The sequence below is a fragment of the Canis lupus genome, chromosome 1, assembly GCF_048164855.1.
Source record: "Canis lupus baileyi chromosome 1, mCanLup2.hap1, whole genome shotgun sequence".
Lineage (NCBI taxonomy): Eukaryota > Metazoa > Chordata > Mammalia > Carnivora > Canidae > Canis > Canis lupus.
In genome coordinates, this window is record NC_132838.1 from 38206105 (window position 1) to 38218711 (window position 12607).

At 35.9% G+C, this 12607-nt stretch overlaps 1 protein-coding gene across 7 annotated transcripts in view; it reads left to right on the plus strand.

Moving 5' to 3' along the window:
• The window catches only part of GRM1 (glutamate metabotropic receptor 1), a 387866-nt gene that overhangs the window by 120637 nt on the left and 254622 nt on the right, over positions 1-12607 (plus strand). For all 7 annotated transcript variants that reach the window (XM_072826883.1, XM_072826908.1, XM_072826933.1 and 4 more), the window contains one exon: positions 1926-2175. In XM_072826883.1, coding sequence (XP_072682984.1) covers positions 1926-2175 — 250 coding nt within the window. The remainder of the gene's footprint in view (positions 1-1925; positions 2176-12607) is intronic.

Here is a 12607-nt window from a genome sequence, read left to right on the forward strand (position 1 = left end):
GACTATTGAATGAGGTAGCATCTCAAGTGGAGAAAAGAGCACAAAAGTTTAATTTTTAATTTTTGATTGACACCATTAGAATGAAATAATTGATTTTTTACAAAAGAGAGGGGACAATAGCCAGAGAAAGTTCTTGAATAGACAAAAAAACAAGGAGACCTAAGTGTTTATGAGTAGGAGTTGACTCTATCCTGCGAGGGAAATACTTCAAATTTGCAACAGGAGGAATGCCAGAGAAATAAGTGCCAACAAAGAAAGCTTTGTAGATTAATGTATAGCTGAGTTAGTTATTTCTGTGTCCTTATTGAAATATGAAATGAGGATCCCAGCTGAGATGAGGATCAGAGGTGGGGTCAGTAGTTTGGAAATTTAAGGAGGGAAGAGTAAAGATGAAATAATCATGTTAGAGATGAGGAGATTTTATTTATGGAGGAGATATAGTATAATTTCCTTGCACTACTGAATGCCCCTTTTGACATGAATGCTCATGAATTTTTTTTAAAGATTTTTTTTTTATTTATTCGTGAGAGACACATGGAGAGAGGCAGAGATGTAGGCAGAGGGAGAGGCAGGCTCCCTGTAGGGACCCGAATGTGAGACTCAATCCTGGAACTATAGGATCACACCCTGAGCCAAAGGCAGGTGCTCAACCACTGAGCCACGCAGGGCATCCATCACGAATTTTAAATAAAACCAGTCACCAAGATTTTGAGCTTTTTCTAGGCATACTTAGGTCCTCAGGTATAGACATGGAATAGGTAAATGGTTAGCTTTAACTAGTATTGGGATTTTGTCAGGAAAACACAAGGCAATTAAAGAATTTGTAAGGGAAAGATCATGAGGCTAGGCTATGACATATGATGGGCTAAGAGGCAAATGAGTGGGAGAATGGAAAGAAAGATGGAGGGTGAATGGATTTGAGGTTTTGACAAGGTTGAATAAATGTTGGAGTGGGGGTAATAGAATAAATGAACTTAAAAAACAAAAGGGGATAAACAGAGACTGGGATGTTTGACATCTGCTTCCAGAGATATGAGAAATATTTGTGACAACAAGGTCAAAAGTGTGACCATGAAAAGTAGGTGAGTTATAGGAAATATCATTGGTTGGAGGGGGTTGAGAAACATGGAGGACATGGTATTGGATGATTGACACAGGTGTCAAAATCCCCAAACTTGGGGAAAGAATTCGTATAGAGGACACAAAGATGGGGGCTAAAGTCATCAGTGAAATAGAGAAATGGGAAATTGGCACAATGTGCTATTTGATTTATTACACTGATTTTTATGAGTTCTTAGTTTTTTAAAGTATATTTTATTCTGAGAATGAGATTAAAATAAAAATCAGAACATAAAGCCAAATCTCTCATAATCCTGTCATTTCATCAGAGGGTGGTAGATTTTGACTAAACCGTGTAGCTACTTCTTGTCTGCTTATTCTGGCCTGGCCAGGTGTTCCATTTGTTTTGCTTACTCTTCATAAAATGTTGTAGGGTTTGCTATCACCATGAGAGTCTGCCTCTTAACGGCAGCTAGCAGAAGTGAGCCCTCAAATGAAGAGGCCTTCTCATTGTTCTGGTTGACCTCCTACCCCTAATGTGACAATCTCTCCCACGTTGCTAAAATCTATGACAACCGCTACTGATAACTGTTGTAAAATAGAGCAGTAGTCCTTCATTTCTAAAAACTTGTTTCACTGTGGATACCCTGATTAAATAGTTTCTCATTATCTTCTCAGTGTTGGTGGTTTGATTACATTTGATGACTCTCTTGAATCCATCCAGATCTTCCTTCAGTTCCAGTTATATTTACAAATTATTTGCAAATCTGTCTTCTTCATTCCCTGTGACTAATGAGTCTTTATTCCAGCTTATAAGTGCTGCACTGCCAGGTTGTCTTGAACATCTGCTGATTGTTTCTGGACAGGGAATTATGGGGAGAGTGGAATGGATGCTTTCAAAGAGCTGGCTGCCCAGGAAGGCCTCTGCATCGCGCATTCAGACAAAATCTACAGCAATGCTGGGGAAAAGAGCTTTGACCGACTCCTGCGCAAGCTCCGGGAGAGGCTTCCCAAGGCCAGAGTGGTGGTCTGCTTCTGTGAAGGCATGACAGTTCGAGGCCTCCTGAGTGCTATGAGGCGCCTGGGCGTCGTGGGAGAGTTCTCGCTCATTGGAAGGTAAATCTCTCTCTCTCTTGCTCCTTCTCTCTCTTTCTCTCTCTTACACAGGCACATGTGCACACACATCACACTTTGGCCCACATATGTTTCTATCACAAATCTGGATTTCCTGACTCCAAAGAGGGTGAGATATGCTCTGCTGGGCTGAACCTTAGCTCTGGATCATGGAGAGTTGAGGCTATCATTTTCCTGCAAGGCAAGAGCAGGATAGTGAATGAAAGGATGATGAGACTACTTCAGAAAAAGGTGGGAAGTTGTTGTCAGAATGTTTTGTTCTGAAGAATTATTACTTTCATGTGCTTCTGGCCCTCCAGCCACCAAACCACGCACATGCTTATGTCTTCACACTTCCTAAGCATAAGAAACTTAATGGAGTATTGGTGGATGGAGGGTAGCAGTGAAGATGGAAATATATATTAGGATACGAAATTTAGGCTGACTAATGCAAGTGAAAATATGCAGCTGAATTTTGGAACTTGATAATGTGCTCTTTTACATGCATGAGATGGCTGAGTGATGCTTTCAGCATGCAACTTCTGAAATAGCAGGCGGTGGCTTCCAAAATCTCTGCTCTTCTTTCTAGATCATCTTTATTTGTGCAGGAATAGATTTTCAGTATCATTGTATTTTTCGTATAGTTTTTGACATAACAGATATGTTGTTTAATTTGCCAACTTATAATATTGAACCAAGGAACTGCTAAATTTTTCCAAGGAATCTACTGAGTTTGCCAAAAAAAGCCTTCACTGATGCATGACTGTCATACTGATTTCCAGATTGCTTTTTCTCTTGCTATCTCCTCTACTGGCTAGAATACAGTCCATAGGTCACCTGTTGAAATAACTCAAACACTGATCCTCTTCTGTAGGAAACTGAGTAATAATGGTGTGCACATCCTCTCCAGACCCTTCCTCTGTCTTTGAACTTGTAACGACTGCGATATAGTAACAATAATCTCATCATCATCTGGAACTAGAGGTACAGGATACTTCAAAAACTTTGAGATAAAAGATGGGATATAAATGCAACTAAATAAATAAAGAAACAAAGAAATACTCTTGCATGAGAAGATATAGATTCAAGATCAAAGTAGAATTCAGGCAGCCTGGTTGGCTCAGTGGCTTAGCGCCACTTTCAGCCCAGGTCATGATCCTGGAGACCCGGGATCGAGTCCAATGTAAGGCTCCTTGCATAGAGCCTTCTTCTCCCTCTGCCTGTGTCTCTGCCTGTGTGTGTCTCTCATGAGTAAATAAATAAAAATCTATAAAAATATATATAATTCAAGATGAATAAAATTATTGAATTTGAGTAAAATTGGCGCACTGCCACAAAATATCATTTTGGCTTCTTCAACACAGTGCAGTTGTGTGGAGCCACCTAAGAAAGCAAGTCTTAGAAGCAAGTATTAAAAAAGAAATATTACAGAACACTTCTGAAAGAAATTGAGGAAGATACAAAGAGATCGAAAAATATTCCATGCTCATGGATTGGAAGAATTAATATTGTGAAAATGTCTATGCTACCCAGAGCAATTCACACATTCAGTGCAATCCCTATCAAAATACCATGGACTTTCTTCAGAGAGTTGGAACAAATCATCTTATGGTTTGTGTGGAATCAGAAAAGACCCCGAATAGCCAGGGGAATATTGAAAAAGAAAACCAGAGCCGGGGGCATCACAATGCCGGATTTCAAGTTGTACTACAAAGCAGTGGTCATCAAGACACTGTGGTACTGGCACAAAAACAGACATATAGATCAATGGAATCAAATAGAGAACCTAGAAATGGGCCCTCAACTCTATGGTCAACTAATATTCGACAAAGCAGTAAAGACTATCCACTGGAAAAAGGACAGTCTCTTCAATAAATGGTGCTGGGAAAATTGGACAGCCACATGCAGAAGAATGAAACCAGACCATTCTCTTGCACCATACACAAAGATAAACTCAAAATGGTTGAAAGATATAAATGTGAGACAAGAATCCATCGAAATCCTAGAGGAGTACACAGGCAACACTTTTTTTGAACTTGGCCACAGCAACTTCTTGCAAGATACATCTATGAAGGCAAGGAAAACAAAAGCAAAGATGAACTATTGGGACTTCATCAAGATAAAAAGCTTCTGCACAGCAAAAGAAACAGTCAACAAAACTAAAAGACAGCCTACAGAGTGGGAGAAGATATTTGCAAATGACATACCAGATAAAGGGCTAGTACCCAAGATCTATAAAGAACTTGTTATTAAACTCAACAGCAAAGAAATAAACAATCCAGTCATGAAATGGGCAAAAGACATAAACAGAAATTTCACCAAAGGCCAACAAGCACATGAGGAAATGCTCTGCATCACTTGCCATCAGGGAAATACAAATCAAAACCACAATGAGATACCACCTCACACCAGTGAGAATGGGGAAAATTAACAAGACAGGAAACAACAAATGTTGGAGAGGATGTGGAGAAAGGGGAACCCTCTTGTACTGTTGGTGGGAATGTGAACTGGTGCAGCCACTCTGGAAAACACTGTGCTCAAAGAGTTAAAAATAGGACTACCCTGTGACCCAGCAATTGCACTGCTGGGTATTTACCCCAAAGATACAGATGCAGTGAAAACCGAGACACATGCACCCCAATGTTTATAGCAGCAATGTCCACAATAGCAAACTGTGGAAGGAGCCTTGAAAGATGAGTGGATAAAGAAGATGTGGTCTGTATATATAATGGAATATTACTCAGCCATTAGAATTGGCGAATACCCACCATTTGCTTCAACATGGATAGAACTAGAGGGTATTATGCTGAGTGAAGTAAATCAATCAGAGAAGGACAAAAATTATATGATTTCATTCATATGGGGAATATAAAAAATAGTGAAAGGGATTAAAGGGGACAGGAGAGAAAATGAGTGGGAAATATCAGTGAGGGTGACAGAAGATGAGAGACTTCTAACTCTGGGAAAGTAACAAGGGGTAGTGGAAGAGGAGGTGGGTGGGGGGATGGGGTGAATAGGTGGCAGGCTCTGAGGGGGGCACTTGACGGGATGAGCACTGGGTATAATACGATATGTTGGCAAATCGAACTCCCATAAAAATATACAAAAAAAAGAAATATTACTTCCTCATGAGTGAAAAGGAGGTAAGCAGCATTGTTGAAGTGTTGTTCAGAATAAGGATGGTAATATAGGTACTAGGACAGGCGACCTGCAGATATTCAGTCCTTTTTATTAATTTTGTAAAATGACTGCTTTTAGGAAGGATACTTGTTTTAATAATATTCTCATTTTTACCATTTTCAAAAAACAGTTGTCTGCTTTTTCAGAATTCATTCTCTTTGATATCCATAAAGACGCTATCTGCATGGATTCTGGAGATCTTTTTTTTTAATTTTTATTTATGATAGTCACACAGAGAGAGAGAGAGAGAGAGAGAGAGAGAGAGGCAGAGACACAGGCAGAGGGAGAAGCAGGCTCCATGCACCGGGAGCCCGACGTGGGATTCGATCCCGGGTCTTCAGGATCACACCCTGGGCCTAAGGCAGGCGCCAAACCGCTGCGCCACCCAGAGATCCCAGATTCTGGAGATCTTAAAGAGATGTGGCAAATATGTGAGCTTAGGGTTATACGGACTGCCTAATTGTGAAATATAATTATACAAAATGTTGCAGTGAGTAATTGGAGTGTAAAGGATTCATTCCATCATCATTATTTAAAAGCTGAGCAAAGTTGGCAGTGTAAACGTACCTCTCTGGCTCTTGCTTACCTGAAATACAGCTGTGCTCATACAAGTATTTCCGAGTCCCATGCATGCTTGCTCATGAAGAGGTCAGCTACATGTGAGGTCTACCTTTTTTATTCCTATCTTTCTCTACCTGTGTTGAATCCTACTGTCACATCCTAGGACCTGTCATCATAATGAAGTTCCCTGTACCAGTGGTTATTGCCAATGATACATGGAGCCCTTGAGATACCAAAACTATGCCACACTTGCTGCTTCTCTGCCTTTCTGGGATATATTCTGTGAGGGTCTATCAGAGTGATATTGGCTGTTACTCTTATATCTCAGAGGATTTTGGGGGAAATGACCTTTTCTCATTCTTGGTTCACAGTTATCTTCCTTCCCTGGGAGAGATATGACATCAGATATGAGTCCCTGAGAGCTGAACAGGGAACCTGGCCAAGGAGTAACACTACATCATACCTAGAATAAGCTTTCCCTTCAGTTGTTTGATTCTCCCACTTTCTGAAGGATGAATTCTATTCCAAATGCTTCTCTGTCCCTCATAGCAATGGGCATTTGGTGGGCTTGATTCTCTCATTTCTGCAGGCATGTCTGTAAGGGTTATAGTCTAGTATCAAGTTGCAACTTCTAGCTGTATGTGCAGTCTTGTCAATATATCTCCCTCCTAGATTTTATTTTTCTAAAGTCTCTAAAGTTTTCTAAGTTTCATGAATTTAGATTAATCCACTTACATTTTCTTACCCATCACCTTATTAAAATCAGGACAATTTGTTGAATACAGCTGGTCAGTATTAGTGTCTTAACATGGTCATAGAATGTAGCCAGCAGACCCACAGAACAGTCAAACCTTTGACTTTGGACAAATTGACAGAACATTGTCACCAAATAAGTCAACCAACCACAATTAATCATTATACGAAAGAAAGTTCCATCTTGGTTCTATGAAATTACTTCTTTTGACATGATTCTCAGAATCAAATGTATATGTCCTCGCCCCCTTTATTGGATTATGACCTCATCTAATTTCTCCACTATACAAAAGAAACATCCAATAAAGACAATGAAGTCAATAACCTTTCGTTTTGCCACATCTCCCTACTATATCCTGGCCATTCAAATTATAAGTATAGAGTCCTTACGTTTCAAATGCCTATCCCTTATCGGTGTGGGCTGTTTATCTATCATCTCTCCCAACTCTTATCTTCTAACCCATAGACTCACTTTCCATAATCTATTACTGCAGAGAAATTCCTTCTAAAACTTGATCCACAAAAATTCTGACACAAAAATTCTGGTTTTTGAGTTGAAAGTAACAAACAACATTAAGTACATATTTTTTAAAAAATAACTGGAAAGGAACAATTTGCTTTATCTGGAAAGAAGGTACAAAACAAAAGAAATACCTGTTTTTGTTTGTTTGTTTTGTTTTTTACAAATCAGGTTTTTGTCTTTTTCTTCCAGAACACATATTTGGAAAAATGACCTTTATACCCTTGAAACAAGATGATATACCATGGTGTTATGTTTCACACGTTTTTTTTTTAATGAATTGTTTTAGATTTCATCTTTCCATTATGAAAAAAAAATGGGGAAAATATCTAAAGTTTTCAGCCTTCAGACAAAATTGCAAAGGTTATATATTGTAAAGCAAATGTGGACTTTCAATGAAGTGTGACCTCCACCAAAATGGATTATAATCAAGAGCCTGGCAAAGCTGATGGGCTTTTTCTGATGCCTGATGGTCCTGGCTTACAGATACATAACCTGGCCATCTCTGGGTTCCCAAGGGCAGAGAATGATAGCCTGCTGACAGGCAATACCTTCCTTAAAACACTCCTCCTCCACAGACAGATTAATGAGAACTTTGTGGAAGATTACACTGTTAGAAAAAGTCTGTGAGAAATGTGTTCTAGGGAAGGACAGGGGCTTTAGTTTAGAGTACTCTGAAGAATAAACATGACTTGTAGGATATTGAACAAATATTTTGAGCATAGATTTCATCCACAGAAATGCTTAGGATTTTCACAATAATTGGGTGGCTGATTTGTGTTTTAATAATTAACTCTTCCCTTATACCAATACCTATTTCAGATAATGTTCATCTGAAAACTGAAAATTAATATTTTGGTCTCTACTTGCCTTTAAGGTACTAAAACACTGAAGGGTTTTGGATACCCTCTATCAATAAGGCACTGGCTCAATTTGAATGGATGAAAAAGGAAGTCATTATGATTTAGTCTAGTTTGTGTTTGAGACTGATTGAAGACAACAGGGAATTTATCTTAGTACATTTTTTTGTAGTTCTTGTGATAGTCTGATTGCAATCTGACTGCACACAAGAAGCAGCAGGGGCATTTACAAAAGGAGATTCTTGCATCCCACCTGAGATCATCAATAGAATTTCTTGGTGAAGGACTTTGGATCTTCTTTTTTAAAGACTGAAGATGAGTTAAGCTTCAGAACCGCTACCCTGTGATGCTTACATCTGTGCTTTGCACTGAGGTGGCATTTACTATGAATGAATTGTTCTCAGGAACAATTTCCTATTTGAAAGGAAAGATGAAGTGAGGTTTAACTTTACTGCCTATTATCCTGCCACTTTGGCTCTAGTGTATTTTTATTTTTTTTTTAATTTCTTAAAATGTATTTGCCTTCAAGATTTTTTTCAAAAGTAAAGGTATATCTGGGAGTAGTAAATAATAATATTGACAGTAGTAGTAATAGTAATAATTTTTGTAGCTCTATTTGTAGCTCTATTTCCTGTATTTCTGTTCTCACCTGCCACTCAAACTGCCCTATCCACCTGCCCTATGAAAGTATAATCATGTTCTAGTTTTCTGACTAATCAAGATACAGAGTAGGAAGCCTCTAGACATGTGGCAGATTAGTCTAGTCATCTCCAAGTTGCCCAGGGCTGAACAGTGAACTACTATTTCTTTCTGATTGTGGGATTGGGTTCTGATGACTGAATTGCTCATCAGCTGCTTTCTGTTATTACTTTGCCTTTTCTAGAATTTTGTATAGAGGAAATCACATAGAATGTAATCTTTTGTGTCTGACTTCTTTTAGTTGGTGAAGTGCTTTTGAGATACACTCATGCAATGGTACATATTAGTAGCTTCTTTATTGCTTCAATTTGCTTATCCATTCTCCTATTGATGAACATTTGGATCATTTACAGTTTTGATTATAATGAATAATGCAGCTATAAACATTCATGTATGCACCTTTGTGTGTACATATAAATTTTCTTAAATATCTAGGGGTGAGATTATGGGTCACATGGTAAGTATATATTTAACTTTTTAAGCTGCTTTATAAGAAAGTGCCAAACTATTTTCTGAAGTGGCTATACAATTTTGCAGTTCCACTAGTGATGTATGAAAGTTCTCATTCCTTTACATCTTTACCAAAATAGTATTGTGAGTCTTTTTTACTTTTAACTATTCTGGTGAGTGGGCAGTGGCATCTCTTTGTGGTACTAATTTGCATTTTTATAATGACTAATAACGCTGAACATTTTTATGTGCTTATTTGCCATTTTAATATCTTTCTTAGTGAAATATTTTGTAGACATATATGTTTATCTTGTTACCAGGTTGTTAGTCTTATTATGAAGTTGCAAAAGTTCTTTATAATTTCTGGACCCAAATCATTTATAATATACAGATATAGCATATATTTTCTCTTAGTATATGTCTGAAAATTTGATTTTGTCAACAGGATCATTGGAAGATAGAATAGTTTAAATTTTCAAAGTCCAGTTATCAATTTCTTCTTTTATGTTTGTTGTGCTCTATCAAAGATGGCATTTAGTTCAACATCACAATTTTGTAGAAGTTTTATAGTGTTTCTTTCTATATGTAGATATATGATTAAATTATATATTTGGAGTTAATTTTCATACATGTTGTGAGATAAGAGTGAATACATTTTTTTAACCTAAAAATATCCAGTTGTTCCAGTGTTTCAGAACTGTTTTGTTGAAAGGATTATCATTTATCCATTAAAATGGCCTACTACTTGTTACCAACAATTGCATATACATGCCTGTATATTAATTAAACATTTTTAGCATTCCATTTTATCTTTATCTTTGACTTACTAACTACGCTTCTTTATTTTTTTATGAATAGTTGATCTGGGGTTTAGAATATATTTCTTTATTAATGTCCACATTCCAAGAATATTATAACCACATTACAAATAGTATAAGAACTACATAGCAGTATTTTCTATTTCTCCCTCTTGATATATGTTCTATTGTTATATATGTTACTTCTAAACCTATCATAAAGTATAAAATACACTATTATTTTTGCTTCATCAATTGTCTAAGAAACTAAAAATGAGAACAATTATTTTCTATAATTAGCTACACAATTACTTTCTCATCCTTTGTGTATACCCATATTTTCTTCAGCATTATTTTCCTTCTCTCTGAAGAATTTCTTTTAACATTGCTTGTGAGGCTGGGCTGCTGAAATAAATTTTCTCCACCTTTTTGTTGGTAATGTTTTTATTTTATCTTAATTAAAAAACATTTACCTGGTATGGAATTCTAAGTTGATTGTTGCTATTTTTTACTTCCAATACTTAGATATTATTCAGTTATATTTTGACTTTCATAGCTTCTAATGAAAAATCTCCTATAATTCTTTGTTCCTTGAATGTGTATTTTTAATCTCTGATTGTGTTAAGCATATCTTTTTATCCCTATTTTTCAGGAATTTGATTATAAGCCTTGATGTGGTTCATAGATTTTTTCAAATCAAATTTGGAAAATAATTGGCTATTATGTCCTCAAATATTTTTTTTGTTTATGCCTTTCTTTTCTTTTTGTCTGGGCTCCAATTATATGTATGTTTGATTGCTTGATGTTTTCATACAGGAAAATTATGTGTCTTTTTTCACTTCTCTTTTTTTTTTTTTTACTTTATTTTCTACAATTTCTATTGCTATGACTTTGAGTACACAGATTTTATTTTATTTATTTATTTGCTGTGTCTAATCTGTTCTTACTTCCATCATGTGCATTTTTTATTTCAGATATTGTGCTTTTCACCTTCTAAACTCATTTCAGTATAATTAAGAACATTTTTGTGTGACTTCATTCCTTTTACGTTTTTAAGGCTTGTTCTATTGCCTAGCATATGCTGTGCCCTGGAGAATATTTCAAGTGCACTTAAGATGACTTTGTATTCTATTTTTCTTGGGTTGAGGGTTCTATAAATGCCTGTTAGGTCCAGTTTCTTTATATTGTTTTTAAAGTCTTCTTTTTCCTGTTGATATTCTGTATAGTTCTATCCATTATGAAAAATGGGGTATTGAAGCCTCCAAATATCGTTGAATGTCAGTTTTCTCCTTTAGCTTAGTTTTTGTTTCATGTATTTTGAGTTTCTCTTGCTGGCTGTATGTTTGTTTTTAATAGCTATATCTTCCTGATAGAGTGCTGTTTTTATCCTTAGAAAATATTCCTCTTTATATCAAGTGACTCTTTGTTTTAAAGCTTACTTTTTTTCCTGATATGAGTATAGCTATTCCAGTCTTTTAATGATTGCTGTTTACATTGTATATCTTTTTCTATTCTTTTATTTTCAACATATTTATATTGTATATAAAATATTTCCTGTAGATAGCATGTAGTTGATCTTTTTAAATCTAGACTTACAATCTCTACCCTTTGATTGAATTGTTTAGTCCTTTCTCATATAATGTAATTATTGATATAGTGGGAGTTACGTGTAGCATTTTACATTTTGTTTTCCAATGTTTTCATGTCTTTTTGTTCCTCTATTACTCCTTTAATCATTTTTTCACTATATTTAAAAAATTTATTTTCTTAGTGATTAATCTAGGGCTTACCATATAAATCTTAACTTATGAGTCCACTTGAAATTGTGCTAACCTACTTTCAGTGATATATACCAATGTTACTTTTATAAGCTCTATTTCCTTTTTCTTCTCTGTGCTCTTATTATGTATTACATTTATATATGTTAAAAACTTAGTAATACATTTTCATAATTATTGATTGATAAGTTATGCCTACTACAGAAGCTGATAAGAGAGAAGAGAGTAAGTTTATATTCATGGGAATTTTTCTATTTTCTGCCTGGTTAACCATTTCTAATTCTCTACATTTTTTCCCCCTATGGATGCAAGTTACCTTCTGGTATCATTTATATACCAGATACAACTTTGTTCCTACCCACCACCTTTGTGCTGTTGTTAAATATATTACATTTCCCTATGTTAGAGGTACCCAAATAAAATTATATGCATATTGTTTTATACAATCACTTTTTAACTCACTGAAGTGTAGAAAGAAGAAGAAATATGCTTTTATGCTATTTTTTATAATTACTTAACTACCTTTACCTGTGCAGTGTGTGTGTGTGTGTGTGTGTGTCTTTGAATTTCTATCTTGGGTAACTTGTTTTAAGCCTAAATAATTTCCTTTAACATTTATTCTATTTATAGTTTTTGAGGGGTATGTCCTTTAGGAATAAATTTACTCAGTGTTTGATTATCTGGGAATATCTTCATTTCACTTTCATTTTTGAAAAACAGTTTTGCTGGGTATAAGATTTTTGGTCAACAGCTTATTCTTTCAGCATTTTGGATATGTCACCCAACTGCCTTTTGACCACCATCACTTTTCATATGAGCTCATTTCTTGTTCTGACC